General features: G+C 35.2%; 2 protein-coding genes across 4 annotated transcripts in view; both read left to right on the forward strand.

Annotated features, from left to right (window-relative positions):
* LOC105136793 (uncharacterized) overlaps nucleotides 1-3,111 on the forward strand; it is a 3,270-nt gene extending 159 nt beyond the window's left edge. For 2 of the 3 annotated variants that reach the window (XM_011042275.1, XM_011042274.1), the window contains exons 2-7: nucleotides 1-175; nucleotides 388-606; nucleotides 992-1,097; nucleotides 1,411-1,744; nucleotides 1,918-2,202; nucleotides 2,463-3,111. In XM_011042275.1, the coding sequence (XP_011040577.1) occupies nucleotides 22-175; nucleotides 388-606; nucleotides 992-1,097; nucleotides 1,411-1,744; nucleotides 1,918-2,202; nucleotides 2,463-2,603 (1,239 nt within the window). In that variant the 5' untranslated portion in view covers nucleotides 1-21 and the 3' untranslated portion in view covers nucleotides 2,604-3,111. Of the gene's footprint in view, nucleotides 176-387; nucleotides 607-991; nucleotides 1,098-1,410; nucleotides 1,745-1,917; nucleotides 2,273-2,459 lie in introns of all 3 variants that reach the window. The other variant, XM_011042276.1, reaches the window with a different exon arrangement.
* A 1,126-nt stretch (nucleotides 3,112-4,237) lies between these two features.
* LOC105136795 (alpha-glucosidase-like) lies at nucleotides 4,238-8,255 on the forward strand. Its single transcript, XM_011042277.1, has 5 exons — nucleotides 4,238-4,671; nucleotides 5,134-5,837; nucleotides 5,931-6,161; nucleotides 6,288-6,934; nucleotides 7,024-8,255. Exons 1-5 carry the CDS (start codon nucleotides 4,337-4,339, stop codon nucleotides 7,906-7,908), a joined length of 2,802 nt encoding a protein of 933 aa, XP_011040579.1. The 5' UTR covers nucleotides 4,238-4,336; the 3' UTR covers nucleotides 7,909-8,255.
* The last annotated feature ends 9,364 nt before the right edge of the window (nucleotides 8,256-17,619 follow it).

Raw genomic sequence — 17,619 nt, forward strand, 5'->3', positions numbered from 1 at the left:
GGGAAAGAAAAGGTCCAGGAAATGGGAATTTTGTATGATGATGTAGTGATAATTAGACATTCAGAGAAAGAAGGAGACCCTGCTGTTATCACTGTGAATTGTCCTGACAAGACTGGTCTTGGTTGTGATTTATGTCGTATCATTCTCTTCTTTGGCCTTAGCATTGTTAGAGGAGGTAAGGACCCCAAAGAGAGAAAAGTCTCCTTTTTTAGAGCTTGTCTTCGAGTGTTTTCAGCTCAATATTTTGTTTTCCACACTTTTAGTTTGTGGAAAACAAAGGGGTGTGTGTGTGCTTTTTTAATTCTTTTTTTAGTAGTTTTGTGAAAGAAAATGGGAATTTTTGTTCTGATTTTGGGTGTTTTTGGACTTGTTTTTGATTTGGTGAAGATGTTTCTACGGATGGGAAATGGTGCTACATAGTGTTTTGGGTGGTTGGCAAATCAACAACAAGGTGGGGTTTATTGAAGAAGAGATTAGTAGGGGCTTGCCCTTCTTGTTCTTCAGCATCTGGGATTTCTTATTACAGTGCAGAATTGCAGCCTCCAAGACCACCTGATGTTTTCCTCTTGAAGTTAGCTTGTCATGACAGAAAAGGGCTTTTACATGGTACTGATATTTTCCTGGGTTTTTTTTCCAGCTTTTCTCTATCTGATCCTCCTTGTTCAATGTTTTGATTGTGGAGTTTTCTGCTCATACATGTAATTTTTGTTGCTAAAGTGATCACCAAGGCCGATCTGATTCTTAGTTACCTTTTTATTGCTTCTTGTTCTTCAAAAACCTTAGCTTGTCGTAAGTTTCCAAGATTTGCAATTCATACTCTTTAAATTCAGCAATCACATGTAGCTTGAAGGAATCATGTTCCCTGTAAAAACCTTGCATATACCTTGCAATCGGCATAAAGTTGTCAGATCCCCTTGTGATTTTGATGTTTCAGTGGAGAATTCAGAAATTGGAATGTTTCAAGCTGAATCCTGGAGGTTTGCTTTTGCAGATGTGACCGGGGTTCTTTGTGAGCTTGAACTCACTATAAAAAAAGTGAAGGTATCCACAACACCGGATGGGAGAGTAATGGACCTATTCTTCGTTACAGATACAAGGTTTTGAATTTTCGACGTCTCTACTCAGAACTTTATCATATATTTTCTAGCTTATGCTCCTTGTCTTGCAATAATTGTGCGTTCAGAAGATTTGAGAGGGGTAAAAATAGAAGTTTTCACAGGAGGTGTATCTTCTCATAATGACCATGTTGGCGTACCTTCTTGTAGGTCATTTATTGTATTAGTTCATAGAAAGATGTGAGCAATCAAGATGGACATTTCTATGACTCCCGTTTGCATAGCTATGCAGCTTCTTGAACTTTTGATTAAGTTCTTGTTAAAAGAAATTTTTCTTAATGTCTTTCTTTATCAGAGAGCTCCTGCATACAACTAAGAGAAAGGAGGATACATATGATCACTTAAGAGCTGTCATGGGAAATTCAATGATAAGCTGTGACATAGAAATGGTTGGACCTGAAATTACTGCCTGTTCAGCAGAATCTTCATTTCTTCCAACTGCAATCACAGAAAACATTCTCCCTTTGCAAATGCCAGATGAACTCCCCAGTTCACTAACTTCCACTAGTGTTTCTGTTATAATGGACAACTTGCTGAGTCCAGCTCACACCCTTGTTCAAATTGTGTGCCAAGATCACAAGGGTCTTCTTTACGACATAATGAGGACTCTAAAGGATTACAATATACAGGTAGATTAATTGTATGAGATTCTGAAATTACATTGATGGACATCTCTGCCATGTTTGCTATTCATGCAAGTCAGCTGCCTCATTTTCCAAGTTGGAAGCACCTTTTGCATCACTGTTCTAATGTTTTCAGTGAATCTTTCTGGAGATAAACTAATTACTGCTTGTTTGACCAGATTTCTTATGGACGCTTTTACATAAAACACAGAAGGACCTGTGAGATTGACTTGTTTATCGTGCAAGCTGATGGGAAGAAAATAGTTGATCCTAACAAGCAGAAAGCATTGTCCTCCCGTTTGGAGATGGAACTAGTGCGCCCTCTCCGAGTAGCCGTCGTCAGCCGTGGTCCTGATACAGAGCTGATGGTGGCAAATCCTGTGGAGTTATCCGGCAAGGGCCGACCTCTTGTTTTCCATGACATCACTCTTGCTCTCACGATGCTTGACAGTTGCATTTTCTCGGTACTGAGCTACTTGCTGGCTTGGCAATTCCTGCTTGACATCACTTTGGCCTTTCCCTCTCAACAACTTAAAAGGCATCTTTTCTTTATTCGTATGAGATGATATTTGCCTGATATTTGAACCTGACAAGGCGTTATGGCTGAAACTGTGGGATTGCTTGCGATCATTACTTAAATTTGAGAGATTTGAATTCTGTAAATTAAGTGATTATAGCTATTTTATTTCACTGTAAACGTCATATACCCTGCTTGTCTTTTCAGGCTGAGATCAGGAGGCGCATGATTGGAGATCGGGAATTCGAAGTGTACAGAGTATTACTTGATGAAGGGGAAGGCTTGGCTGTTCCACGAAGAAAAATTGAGGAACAAGTTTGGAAGATGTTAATGGGCTGGGAGCAATGAACAAGTTCAAATATCCTTCCGAACATGGCAGTGGTCTGTTGTGAAGTATACTTATCCCTCTGATGACTAGTATGCAATGTAAATCCTGGGCTATATATCACTGAAAGTTTGAGCTGTTCCACATCAATACTTGCAGCTCCTGTAACACAAACTTCATAGCGTAACATGAGAACTTGGTGGCAGGAGATAAGATGAGTGAAGCTGACATGGTATTTTTACACTTGAAATCATTGCAGACAGACATGTGTAGCTATGGCATGAACATTGTGGCATGGCAGATTCGTTTCCGTTGGTGGATGCATGTGGAGGCTCAGTTCAAAACCATTAGTACCTTGTAGACTGTAGAGCTCCTTTTTGTACATAAAAGCTGTATGTATAACTTGTAGTTTGGCAGTATGCTGTGCCAATGGAAGGAGCTGTAAAGAAACTATCCATGTGAAGCTAATAACACATCAGTTGCACAACAAATTCTTGTATATTAGTCTCCCATGGATGCCCACGGTCAAGATCTCTCTTCCAGCAAAATATTTTACTTTTAGGTTTGTACCTAGCCCAACAATGCGATTTTCTTCTTTGAATCTTTCCTTGCAACTCACTGTCAGCCATGAAAGACTTGTTGCCTGCGAAGACTTGAACTGAATGGAGACTGGTGTAAGGTCATCTCTCTTTCATTTTCTGTGGATACTATTTTCCTAGCTTTATTCATTTGTTTTTGGTTGTCTGCTTCCCCTGGTGCAGAGCTGACAAAACAACCGGTGCCCCATTTGCCTAGGAATGTCCCTGTTCCTGGCATGCTTTTTGGTAAATAAAGTTTATTACATAGAAAATATCATTTGTCACATCAAAGCTGTCCACGCTTTATTTAGATATCTAGCATATAAAAATCTATATTCTAAATATCATAACATCCTAACACATTCGGGACTTGTAGATGTGATGTATAAACATATCAATAAGACCTTTTACTTGGGGAAATTGCAATAAACCTGTAGTCATAGAAATCACAAGCCACATCTTCAAATTCCAAATACTTCACTGTTCAAGGAAGATTTCCTCAGATGCTGTATGATTGTCTGAAGCTGGTGTGATAGATGTTAACACATCAGGTTATTGACGTGGATGTCGTGGATGTCTTTAGTAAGATGTTTTGGGAAGGCCTCAAGTTTTCTTGCGACACTTGCTACTGTGGCCATGGGAGCAATAGCCTTACAGGCCCAGAATTGAAAAATACAGCAGGACAATAAAAAAATAAAAAGAAATATAGCAAGAAGTGAGACCGAACCTTCCTCTCTGGCAATTTTTGTTTATGGGAAGAAAGATGACTGACAGATTGGAGAGCACCAACAAAAAGTAAAACCCCACCATTCTCTGTCCGTACAAATACAGGCTGGTTTGGTTCTTGGCCTGTATCCCAATTTCTCAATTAAGTCCTTGAAATATATACCAATTCTCAATTGAGTTCAGAACTCAGAAGGATAGATTTTGTCAATGGAGTCCCTGCATTTACGAAGAAAATAATTTAACCTGAATCCATAGACACCCATATATACATACGTAAAAACTTTGGACGCTCAACTTTAAAAAACAACTATTAAAAAAGCTTTATTACCTACATTCAGACCACGTCTTTCCTTGTAGTTTGACGAACATGGGGAAAAGCTTTATTACCTGCCTACTGTTCCAAGCAGATACAGAGAGTGGGACAAGGCCACCAGGCATGTGGAGGAAAAAAAATGCCCCATTTTGTCTGTTTGGACCGTGGAGATGAGATAAAGGTCATTAGGAAAGGCTCCGTTTTTCTCACAACACAAACACAAATGACAAAACCAGATAATAGAAATATTACAGCCAAGTTGGCTTATTTTATTCTGTGTTTCTTCCTTGCATCTTGCTTGGCTCCACTATCTATATCAAATGGAGAGGTAGAATCACAGCCTGTTGGTTATGGTCACAAGGTCGTGTCAGCTAGAGTTGATCCCTCTGTAAATGTTTTGACAGCTGATCTTCAACTCATCAAGAATTCCTCTACTTTTGGTCCTGACATTCAGAACCTCAACTTTATTGCCAGGTAACTTGGTTCAATACTCATTCCTAATTTTTACTTAAAAAAAAATGTTATAGCTAGTGCGTTTAAGAATAGTTATCCCATCCGGTTCGATGTTTGACCCGACCCTAAATCAAGCCTTGCAGGTTGGTCAAGTTAATCTATGGATTGATGGGGCCGGTTGGGATTTATTTCAAACAATATTGTTTAAGTTTTTTTTTTTTTAATTGACATCATTTTAGACAAGATTTTAAGAAAATCTTTGAATTTGACATGTCCGTATCTCACCTGAATTTAGCTAAGTCAGATGAGTTACAAGTTGATCAACTTGATCACTCAGATTTAACTAGAGCAAACATGGCTTGAGCCAAGCTCTGAGTTAATTAACTAATCAAACCAGGTTTGATAACTATGGATTGTTCTTCAATTACTACTTGAGATCTCTAACTTATCTAGAATTGATCAATAAGAATGCCTTCGCTGCAGCTTTGACACGAAAGATCGTTTGAGAATTCGGATAGCAGATGCCAACAAGCAAAGATGGGAAATCCCTCAAGACATAATTCCGCGCCCAAAACATAACCTCAGCTTTGGACAAAACCATGTCCAGTCCTCATCGGCAAACTACATTCTTTCAGACCCCAATTCTGACCTCTTCTTCACCCTTCACAACGCCACACCATTTGGCTTCTCCTTGTCCCGGCATTACTCCGGAGATGTCCTTTTCGATGCGGCTCCGAACACATCCGATTCTGAAACCTTTTTTGTTTTCAAGGACCAATATATCCAGCTTTCCTTTTCACTCCCAAAAGACAGGTCTTCTCTTTATGGCCTCGGAGAGCGTACAAAGAAGTCCTTTAAGTTGGAACCTGAGAAGACACCACTCACTTTGTGGAATGCTGACTTTGCTAGTGCTGTTCCTGATGTTAACCTTTATGGATCCCATCCCTTTTACGTTGATGTGAGATCAGAATCTCTTGACGGTAAAGTTATAGCAGGGACTACTCATGGTGTTTTGCTGCTTAATAGTAATGGAATGGACATAATTTATGAAGGTGATAGGATCACTTATAAGGTAATTGGTGGAGTAATTGATTTGTACATTTTCGCCGGGCCTTTGCCTGAGTTAGTAGTACAGCAGTATACCGAACTCATTGGCCGGCCTGCTCCTATGCCATATTGGTCCTTTGGTAAGTACAGGCTTGCAGCCACTATTTTCTTGCTTCACATCATTAGATTTTCTTTTCTTGCTTGCCCCATATGATTGATTTTCCTGTGCGAAGGATTTCATCAGTGTCGATGGGGTTACAAAAATGTTTCTGATGTTGAAGGAGTGGTCGCTGGCTATGCAAAAGCCGGTATCCCTCTTGAAGTTATGTGGACAGACATTGATTATATGGATGGATTTAAGGATTTCACTCTTGATCCTGTGAACTTCCCATTGGAAAAGATGAAGAAATTCACCGACACCCTTCACCAAAATGGTCAGAAATATGTGCTCATCTTGGATCCTGGTATGTGGCAACTTGAAGAAAGAAAAAGTTCCATTTATCTGAAACTCCTCTAGTTCTTACACGGCTGCTGGGATGAAAGGGTTAAATTGAATTCTTACAGAGCCAAACTGCCTCTGACCTTTGCAGGTATCAGTGTGAACACAACATATGGAACTTATATCAGAGGGATGAAGGCTGATGTTTTCATCAGACATGATGGCATTCCTTATATGGGAGAGGTTTGGCCTGGATCAGTCTACTTCCCTGATTTTCTTAATGAAGCTGGCAGAGAGTTTTGGAGCAGTGAGATCAAATTGTTCCATGAACTTCTGCCATTTGATGGTCTGTGGCTAGATATGAATGAGATATCCAATTTCATAACTCCATCTCCTGCGGAATTCTCTAAGCTAGACGATCCTCCATACAAGATTAACAATGCTGCTGTTCAACGACCTATTAATAACAAAACCATTCCTGCAACCTCTCTACACAATGGAGACATTGTAGAGTATAATGCGCATAATCTTTATGGCCTATCAGAATCCAAAGCCACAAATGCAGCTCTAATCAATGTGACTGGTAAAAGGCCTTTCATACTTTCAAGATCAACTTTTGTTGGCTCTGGTAAGTACACAGCACATTGGACTGGAGACAATGCTGCCACATGGGATGACTTGGCATACACCATTCCTTCGATTTTGAATTTTGGGCTGTTCGGTATACCAATGGTTGGTTCTGACATATGTGGTTTCTCTAGGAACACAACTGAAGAGCTTTGTCGACGTTGGATTCAGGTGAAATTATTGCTCGTGGCTGGAAATTGCACTGTTGTTTAACACTTCTGCCTTTGTTTAATTAGTTTTCAAATGTGGTTGCCATGCAGCTCGGTGCCTTTTATCCCTTTGCAAGAGATCACTCAGCAATAGACTCAACACGGCAAGAGCTTTATTTGTGGGATTCTGTTGCAGCAGCAGCCAAGAAGGTGCTCGGTCTCCGGTACCAATTACTTCCCTACTTCTACACGTTAATGTATGAGGCACACATGAAAGGAACCCCAATAGCAAGACCTCTTTTCTTCTCATTCCCTCAAGACATCAAAACTTACGGAATCAACTCGCAATTTCTAGTGGGCAAAGGAGTTATGGTATCACCTGTACTAAACTCAGGAGCAGTGTCAGTTGATGCATACTTCCCCGCAGGAAAGTGGTTTGACCTTTTCAACCACACCAATTCAGTTACTGCAGATTCAGGAAAGTACATCACGCTTGATGCTCCGGCAGATCATATAAACGTTCATGTTCGCGAAGGAAACATCTTGACCTTGCAAGGTGAAGCCATGACAACTAAAGAAGCTCGAAGAACAGCATTCCATCTACTAGTAGTTCTTAGCAGCAATGAAAACAGCACAGGGGAGGTTTTCTTAGATGACGGGGAGAGCGTGGAGATGGGAGGGGAGGGAAAGAATTGGAGCTTAGTGAGATTTTACGGTGGAATAGTGGGAGATATGGCTATGGTTAGATCAATCATCATAAATGGAGAATATGCTTTGAGCCAAGAATGGATTGTAAGCAAAGTAACATTCATCGGATTGGAAAAGACCAAGGGGTTCAAGTGGTATGAGCTGCAGACTCCCAAGGAAACAAAGAGTGGAAATTCAGGTACAGTAGCAAGCTTCAATAGCAATGGAGAACTTGGCATGCTAGAGATGTCAGATTTTTCTCTGTCACTTGGAGAGGAGTTCAAGTTAGAGGTGAAATTAAGCATTTAAGCATTGCCATATCACTTTTGCCAGCAGTTTATAGTAATAAATCAAGCGACTCAAGACTACTATCCTTGGAATTCATACGGTAAATGACAGAACGATGCCTCTGTAAACTTCAACAACCAAATCATCTGGACATTGATCTGCAGAAATGGTCGTCTCCGTGTTCAACAGTTTTGAGAGGAAGTCTCGGTTGTTGAAAGCAAAGCTGTAACGCAAGTCCGTCCACATTGATGATTAAATTACAGTACACATAAATCTCTTAAAAAGTATTAAGTCGTAGTTGATGGATCAGTGTCCCTTTATAAAAAAAATATTTTCTCATGATATATTTTATAAGAAGATTAATCAACTTAGAAAATATTTTATAATTAATTTTTAAATTTAATTCATTTGTACAGTTTTAGTTCGGTATTGGTTTTTAATTATTATAGTGAATTCACAGGCGACCCACTAAATTATATATCAGCTATTATCTGGTGAAAAATCCAGAATATACAAGTGTGAAATAGGTTATCAAAATCTCAAATTATAATATATAGAATCCCCATCTAGAAGGCCGATTGAATAATTGGACATATTGCCTATCATTGACTGGAGTATTCTAACAAGATAAAAAAAAAGAAAAAAAAAAAAAAGGAAGAGGAAGACCTGAGGAGGTCATACAGTCACAAGCACTCCCAAGTCTCTTTTTCAAGAAGCTGCCCAGAAACTTCAGATCAGGATTATAAATGGTTGATTAACGTGTTTTATATATATTATTTTTTATTTTTTTAATAAAAAAACTAAAGGTTTGGTGATGATTTATAAATTTAACTATATGTTAAGTTTAAGTATTTATAAATTTAGCCAACTGTTAGATTTGACATTTCTAAACTCAATATTTTGTTAAGCACAAATAAATATAAAAATAACAATTTTTTTAGACTAAAACTATTTTTTATTGTGATTTTTAATATAAAATATTAAAATTAAAGGTACACATCTCCTTATACTCTATAGAAATCTTTTAAGAAAACCTGCTATTTATCTCTTATTAAAAATACATAAAAATATGTGTTTTTTATTAATTATATATAAAAAATAATTATTGTTTTATGCTATTAGAAAAAAATATATTTTATTCACAAAATAATAACAAGATTCAAAGAGAACTAATAGTCACAAGACTCAAATGTCTATATGTAAAGTTTATTTTCTTGAATATTTAAAGAATATTAACAAGTCGGTGCACTCATTTTTAAAATGATGAAGGAGGAGAAATACAGAAAGAATAATGAGCCAAAGGCAATATCTCATTCTTACAATTCACTTCTTTTCTTATATAGTATCTTACTTCCTTTTTACTGGGTTGCCTGTTGAAGTTATAGTATCAAAGCTGAAACAAGAATATTTAGCAGTGATCTATTGTATTGCTGCTGTCTATCTGTTAATAACAACATTATGAGTTATCTAAATAATATATTTCTTAATTTGTTTTAAGTTTATCTAGGATTAGACTAGCTTGTTATATAACTTTTTAGATAAAAAAATTATGATTGGTATATTTTTTTTTGTTTTTCATAATTCTGTAATGCTTGTTTTCTTTTATAAATAAAAGACTAGGGATAACAGTAACCTATCAAGTCAATTTTGCTTTTTGTTCTTTCTACCGCAAAACTTTGTTCTATGTTCTTTTCTTTGTTCATAAACTAAAGTCGGTTCTTTGTGGATCAGTTATTTTAACAATTGGTATTAGAGCACTCTTTAAACTTTGAAAGGATTGTGAGTGAAAACACGAGAAATCATTAAGGTTAAATTAAAGTTTTTTTGCTTTGAAGGGTTGTGAGTGAAACACGAGAGATTAAGTGAGTTTTTTCTTTAAAACGGATTCTGAAAATTTTCCAACAAAATCACCAGTGTTCACAAGACAGAATTATGGTGTGTGGGTTATGAAAATAAAAACTTATCTTAAAGCTTTTGACTTGTGGGAGATAGTGGAGAGTGATAAGCAACCAACTCCACTAGGAAACAATCTTATGAATGCATAGATGAAATTTTTCAATGAAGAAAAGGCAAAACGATTGAAGCTCTTACTTGTCTTCATAATACTGTGAGTGAAGAAATCTTCACAAGAATTATGGCTTGTAAATTAGCCAAAGAAACGTGGGATAAACTAAAAGCATAATTTCATAGAGATGAGAAGTTAAGAAAGATGCAAGTTTTAAATTTAAGAAGGCAACTTGAAGGATTGAAGATGAAAGAAACTAATACTATCAAAGACTTCTCTTCTCAAATTTCAAAATTTATGAATCAAGTGAGACTTTTATAGGAAGGTTTTTCATATTCAAGAATAGTAGAGGAAGTTCTGGTAAGTTTACCAAAGAAATTTGAACATAAAATTTGTTTTTTAAAAGATTCAATTTTTTTTTTCAAAAATGAGTCTTCAAGAACTGGTAAATGCATTACAAGCTGTGAAGAAAAACAAGCTTATAGATAAGAAGGAAAAAGTGAATGAGCTCTTGTTGCAGTTTTTAAAGAGAAGAGTCAGGATTTTTACAGAAATAATTAAAAAGGAAAAAGAGAAAAAAAGAAAGGCTGCAATCCAATAACTAGCAATAAAATATCAATAACACCATCACTAGGGGAAAGATAAGAGAGAACATTTTTTTCCTTGTAAATTATGTAAGAAAACAAATCATCTTGAAGCATGGTGTTGGCTCAAGAATGCATAATGTTGAAATTGCAAGCAGTTTGGTCACATCCAGAAAATTCTGCAAAAAAGCAGAAACTGTAAGACAAGCTCAAATAGTCGAGAGTTCATAAGTGAAGGAAGATCTTTTATTTATGGCTACAATACAAGAGATGTGTAACACAACCAAGGCAAATAAATCATCATGGCTTATTGATAGTGGTTATACTAATCATATGACTATAAATTTGAGCTTATTCAAAGATTTGGATAAAAGCTATCTATCTAGAGTCAGAATTGGGAATGGAGACTATGTGAAGGTTGAAGGAAAATGAACAATTGAAATAGAAACAATGTCAAGTACAACAACTCTAAAAAATATTTTTTATATACCTAAGATCAATCAGAATCTAGTTAGTGTGGGAAAATTAATTGAATCTGGTTACTCAATATTCTTTAATGATGAAGTCCGTGACATTAAAGATAAAAAAAGTGTTACCGCTCTTTGCTAAAATGATAAATAAAAGTTTTAATGTTGATTAGAGAGAAGTATGCTTGAGTACTAACACTTATGAGGACAATGAATCTATCTTTGGCATAAACGGTTAGGGCATTTCAATTACACAACTTTAAAAAGAATAGCTGACCTGCAGATGACTTATGATTTACTAGATATATATGAATAAAAGAGTATTTGTGAAGCCTGTCAATTAGAAAAGCAAACTAGAGTTATTTTTCCTAACAATGCATTCAGAGCATTGTCAAAACTCCAGCTGATATACACAGATATGTGTGGGCCAATGCATAATGAATCTTTAAATGATTCAAAATACTTTCTTCTATTTGTTGCTGATTATAGAAGGTTATGCTGGGTTTACTTTCTAAAATCAAAATCTGATGTGTTTGTCGAGTTTGTTAAATTTAAAGCGGTAGTTGAACTAGAGACAGGAAACAAACTGAAGATATTAAGATTTGACAATTGAGGTGAGTATACATCTTGTCAATTTAAGGCATACTTGGCAAAAAAAGGGATCAAACATTAGCTGATGGTAGCCTACCTTATGAAATCTGGTACAGTTTTAAACCCAGCATTGATCATTTAAAAGTGTTTGGTAGTTTTTGTTATGTTCTGAAACCTAAAGTTAAAAGGAGAAAACTTGATTAAAAGGCTGATATAAGAATTCTTATACGCTATAGCACAACATCTAAGGTTTATAAAATCTATGATCTAAATTTTAACAAAGTTGTGATTGCTAAAGATGTACAAGTTGTAGAGAATGTTACATGGAATTAGAAAAATACATCAATTAAAGGGTCAAAACAGATGCAACAAACTGAGTTGGATGCTGTAAAATATATTAATGACCAACAAGTTGAGTTGGATGTTACAAAAAATATTGATGACCAACTAGTAAGGGGCATAAGGTCTTTAACTAACATTTATAGCAGATACAATGTGGCTGAGGCAGAACCAATAAGTTTTAAATAGGCTATAAATTCCCAAGTCTAGATAGTAGCAATGAAGGTGGAGCTTGCTATGATAGAAACCAATCAAATATGGATGCTAGTTGACAGAACAACTCATAAAAAGGTAATCGGAGTGAAATAAATTTTTAAAAGAAAACGGAATGCAAATGGTAAGTTTAACAAGCACAAAACAAAACTTGTAGTGAAAGGATATTAACAGAAGGTAGGCTTTGACTTCATAAATACATTTGATCCAGTTTCTAGGCATGATACAAAGAAGCTTCTGCTCATTCTAGCAGCATAAAATAACTGGTATATCTTTCAATTGGATGTTAAGTTTGCATTTTTGAATAGTGTTTTAAATAAGGAGATTTATGTTAAACAACTTGCTGGGTTTGAAAAACAAAATTCAATAAACAAAGTGTATTTACTGAAGAAGGCATTATATGAACTTAAACAGGCTCCTAGAGCATGGTACAACATATTTGACAATTATCTCTTAAGCTTAGGATTTAAAAGAAATATGAACAAGGTAACTTTATATATGAAGCATGTTGATGGGCATAAACTATTCATACCAGTCTATGTAGATGATTTGCTAATTATAAGAGACAAGAAACAACTTGTAGAGGAGTTTAAAACCAATATAAAAGATAAGTTTGAGATGAATGAACTTGGTTTGTTCTTATATTTTTTAGGCTTAGAAGTAACTCAATCTAATCAAGGTTACTTTCTCTATCAAGTTTTTTATTCTTTGAAGATATCGGTAATTTTGCAATGGCTAATTACAAATTGGGCAGTACACCTATGATACAGGGACAAAAGCTAATGAAGAAGGATGAAGCATCGAAAACTGATGGGAAAGCTTATAAGAGTTTAGTTGGGAGTTTGTTGTATTTAACAGCCACACGTTTAGATATTTTATTTGCTATCAAATACCTCTCCAGGTTCATACAATATCCAAGTAGAATTCATTTTGTAGCAGCCAAGAAAGTTTTGAGATATCTGAAAGGGACTGTAGGATTTGACATACATTTTATGAAATCTAGCTTTGTCAATCTTGTTGGTTTTTCTAACAGTGACTGGGGTGGAAGTGATGAAGGAATGATGTGCACCTCAGGTTATTATTTTGCTATTGGAGATAGTGTGTTCTGCTGGAATTTAAAGAAATAATCAATGGTGGCATACTCCATAATAGAGGCTGAATATATAGTTAGATATGTGGCAACAAAATAACTAATATGGCAAAAAAAGATGCTAAGAGAGCCAGACTGCATTTAAAAAAATCCCACAGAATTGTTCTATAACAATACATTAGCTATAGCCATCTTGAAAAAATTCTGTTTTTCATGATAGGACCAAGCATATGAAGATCAAATTCCATGTTATCAGACAATTTCAATAAAAAAGGGAAGTAGAACGATATTACTGCACCCTAGAAGAACAACCAACAGACTTATTCACCAAGCCTTTAGCTAAAAATAGATTTGAAGATACGAGGGGAAGGATTGGAATGTGTAGCTTAGGAACCAAGAAAGAGTGGATACGAGGGGAAGGATTGGAATGTGTAGCTTAGGAACCAGGAAAGAGTGTTGAAGTTATGGTACCAAAGTTGGAATAAGGTTATTTAGTAGTGATCTACTGCATTGCTGTCCATTTACTGATGACAACATTATGAGCATTATCTAGATCAATATGTTTTTCAATTTGTTTTAAGTTTATCTATGATTAGACTAGCTTGTTATATAACTCCTTAGATAAAAGAGATGATGACTGGTATGTTTCTTTTATTTTATATAATATTACAATGTTTGTTTCCTTTTATAAATAAAAGACTAAGGATGACAACAACTTATCAAGTCAATTTGACTTTTTGTTCTTTCTACTGTAAAACTATGTTCTGTGTTTTTTTTTATTCATCAACCGAAGTTGATTCTTTATACATAAATTATTTCAACATTGCTGTAATAAGTGGAGAAGAAATGGTTGGCTGTGGCTACACCATTGAATCTATCTTTGTCAATTTACCTGGCAAATGGTTGTCTGCTAATCTCAGCCTTATCAAGAATTCCACTGTTTATGGAGCTGATATTCCACACCTCAACCTTTTTGCTAGGTAATTGGCTTAATTTATCACATTATGAGGACTTTTGTTACATTAAGCTAGCCTTTCCATTGTTTACTTAGATTTTTTGACAAACTTATGATTGAGGATCATCTTATATGTTATTTTGAGGATGAAGTACTTTGGTTATGGCAAAAGTGAGTAGCTTTTGCCTATTCCCTAATCTCTTCTATTCCAAGTATTTATTGGATTCTAGACAAATTACCAGGTTGCTTGAAACAATGTTAAACTTTATTGATTGAATTAGTCAGGACCAATTTCTTAACTCATCGCTTAAAAAAATGATAGGATGGTTGTTTCTGATAATTTAGACCATTGAGTGGATGGAATAGTCTAGTGTTAATCATAAGGCTATGAATCTAACAAATGTGGTTGTTGCATTTAAGTCAAAGTCTTTGAATCCCTCCCTAGACTGACAACTGGGTTATGTGATGTGGGTCATATGAGATGGGGGTTAATCTAATATAATATTATTTAAAATTTTTATTTTTTAAATAAAATTATATATATTCATTGTATATGGTAACATAATTTAGGACTTTTAATATTAGCTATAAAGATTATCTTATCATACATAAATGCTGATTTCTAGGGAATGAGTGAGACTCCTTGTATAACAAAACCTTCGATGTATAAGGGGTTTTGAGGGGTATGACAATGAGGGTTTATCTGCTGAGTGTATTAAAGAGAAAAAGAGGTTGCAAAATTAGGGTATTAAAAGACTCTCTTAGTATTCTAGTTTTGGTTAAATGTATTAACATGATATCAGAGCCTATTCTGAATCCTTGCTTGCCTTTATCTTGATTTTTCATTTGGCTTCTACTGTTGTTGCCTTACTCATCTTGGACCTGTCTTTTTCATATTACTCCTGGTAGAGATTGTGTAGGTGAGAGAGAAAGAGGGATCATTGGATCCTTATTTCATGCAACAACTTTGAGTTATTCTTGGTTTTAATTTCATACGTAATAGATCTGATTTCTAGTTTGGATTTACTACTTAATTAGTAATCTATCATGCATTTTTGATGCTATTCTTGGCAGCTTTCAATCTTGATTTTTTGGTGGTGTTCTCGATAGTTTTAGAATCATTTTTCTCTATTTCAGATATTGTGTTTCTGATGAAATTCTTGGTTGTTTCAGATCTTTATTTTTTATTGCTATTCTCAGCAGTTTCATATTAGTTTCTATGCTACTATTTTTGACAGTTCTTAGTTTCAAAATCTAGTCTGTAATCCTTCTTTTATTAGACTATTTCCTCGTCAGTTTTAATTTTAGAATCTATTTCTTTTCAGCTTTACCATGTTTTCTGATAAGCTAGACTTGTTCCATATCCCTCTTAATGGGAAAAATTATTCTGCTTGAGAGTTTTAATTTTAATTATTCATCAAAGGGAAGTAACTTTGGGGGCATATTAATGGGAGTAATCTCACACCTACATTTTCTATGCTTTGTCTAAATGGGAAACCATAAATGCTTGGGTTATGACATGGATCTTTAGCTCAATAGAACCTCATCTTGTTCTCAATCTAAGGCTTTATAAAACTGCTACTACTATATGGAATTATCTAAATAAGGTTTACAATTAGGACAACACAAATCAATGACTTTAATTAAAGTATGAGATGACTAACTTCACACATGAAAGTCTTTCTATTAAGGAATACTTTTCTAGTTTTCAAAATCTTTGGGCTAATTATTTATATATTGTTTATGCTAATATTCTTGTTGTAGCTCTCTCTGCTGTTGAAGTAGTGCATGAAACAAGCAAGAGAGATTAATTCCTGATGAAGCTTTGTTCTGATTTTGAAACTGCATGCTCTAATTTGATGAATCGTTATCCTTACCATCTCTGGACGTCTGTTTGAGTGAATTTTTTTGTGCGGAGCAGCGTATCATAACTTAGGCTGCTATGGAATATAGGGTAAATATTAGTACACTTATTTCTGTGGCTTATACAACATAAGAAAGAAATAAGGGTAGAGATATACTTGTTGTCCAATGGTTTAGTTATAAAGCTTTTGGTCATATTGCTCGGGATTGTGCTAAGAAGTTCTGCAATTACTATAAGAAACATGGTCACATCATATATGCTTGTCTCATTTGTCCTGAAAGGAAACAAAGAACTGTTTATCATACCTCCATTGTCGCCTTTGGTTCTGCTGTATTGTCTGCTATCTCACCTGTTGTTTCTATTCCTACTTCTACAGGCTTAGCAAACCTGAATACACTCACTCCTGAAATGACACAACAAATGATCATTTTTATTCTTTTTGCTTTTGGGTTCTCAGGTAATCATAAATTTCCTTTTAAGCCATGGTATTTAGACTCCGATGCCTCTAACCACATGACCAACACTATTGTTCCTCTTTTCATTGTCAGAAATTATGAAGGAAATATGAAAATTAGTACTAGTAATGACAGTTTTCTGCCTATCAGTGTTGTTGGTGATCTTTCTCCTTCATTAACTGATATTTTTGTGTCTCCTAACCTCTCCGCAAATCTTATTTCTATTGGTCAATTGGTTGATAATAATTGTGATGTCCATTTCTCCCATTTTGGTTGTATTGTACAGGATCAAACATCAGGGAAGATGACCATGAAAGAGCCTAAAGTGGGACGACTTTTTCCTTTTCATGTTTTTTCTTCCACTAGTATTTCTAGTTTTCCTTTACATGTAATTTTATTAGTTCTGAAAATAAAAGGTGGCATAAACATCCAGGCCATCCAAACTCTGATGTACTTTGCACTTTGATTAATTCTGGATTATTAGAAAATAAAACATGTTCTTCTCTTGATCTTTCTTTTGATTGTATATCATGTAAACTTGGAAAAAGTAAAGTTTTACCTTTTTCTCATCATCCATCTTGTGCCTTTAAATGTTTTGATATTATTCATAGTGATGTTTGGGGGATTGCACCTGTTGTTTCTCATGCTCATTACAAATGCTTGGTTACTTTCATTAATGACTTTAGTTGCTTTGCATGACTTTACTTCCTCCAAGCTAAGGCTAGAGTTTTTTTTCCAGTTTTTAAGTGATTTTTTACACTTTATGAAACTCATTTTTCTGCTAGCATCAAGGTTTTATGCTTTGATTCTGGCGATGAATACATGTATAATGAGTTTCAAGACTTCTTTCAAAGCAAATGAATCATTTCTTAGTGTTCTTGTCCTTCAACACCACAATAAAATGGTGTAGCTGGGAGAAAAAAATGTCACCTTCTTGATGTAGTAAGAACTTTTTTACATGAATCTTTTGTTCCTCCTTGTTGTTGGTGTGAAACACTTTCTATTTCAGTTCATTTGATTAATTGCTTACCTTCTCCTACATGAAATAATGTTTCCTATTTTTTAAAGTTATTTGGTCATTCTCCTTTATATTCTGATCATCGTACATTTAGTTGTACTTGTTTTGTGCATCTCTCTACTCATGAATGATATAAACTTATTGCTCAATC

Source organism: Populus euphratica, unplaced genomic scaffold (assembly GCF_000495115.2).
Source record: "Populus euphratica unplaced genomic scaffold, PopEup_1.0 scaffold62.1, whole genome shotgun sequence".
Lineage (NCBI taxonomy): Eukaryota > Viridiplantae > Streptophyta > Magnoliopsida > Malpighiales > Salicaceae > Populus > Populus euphratica.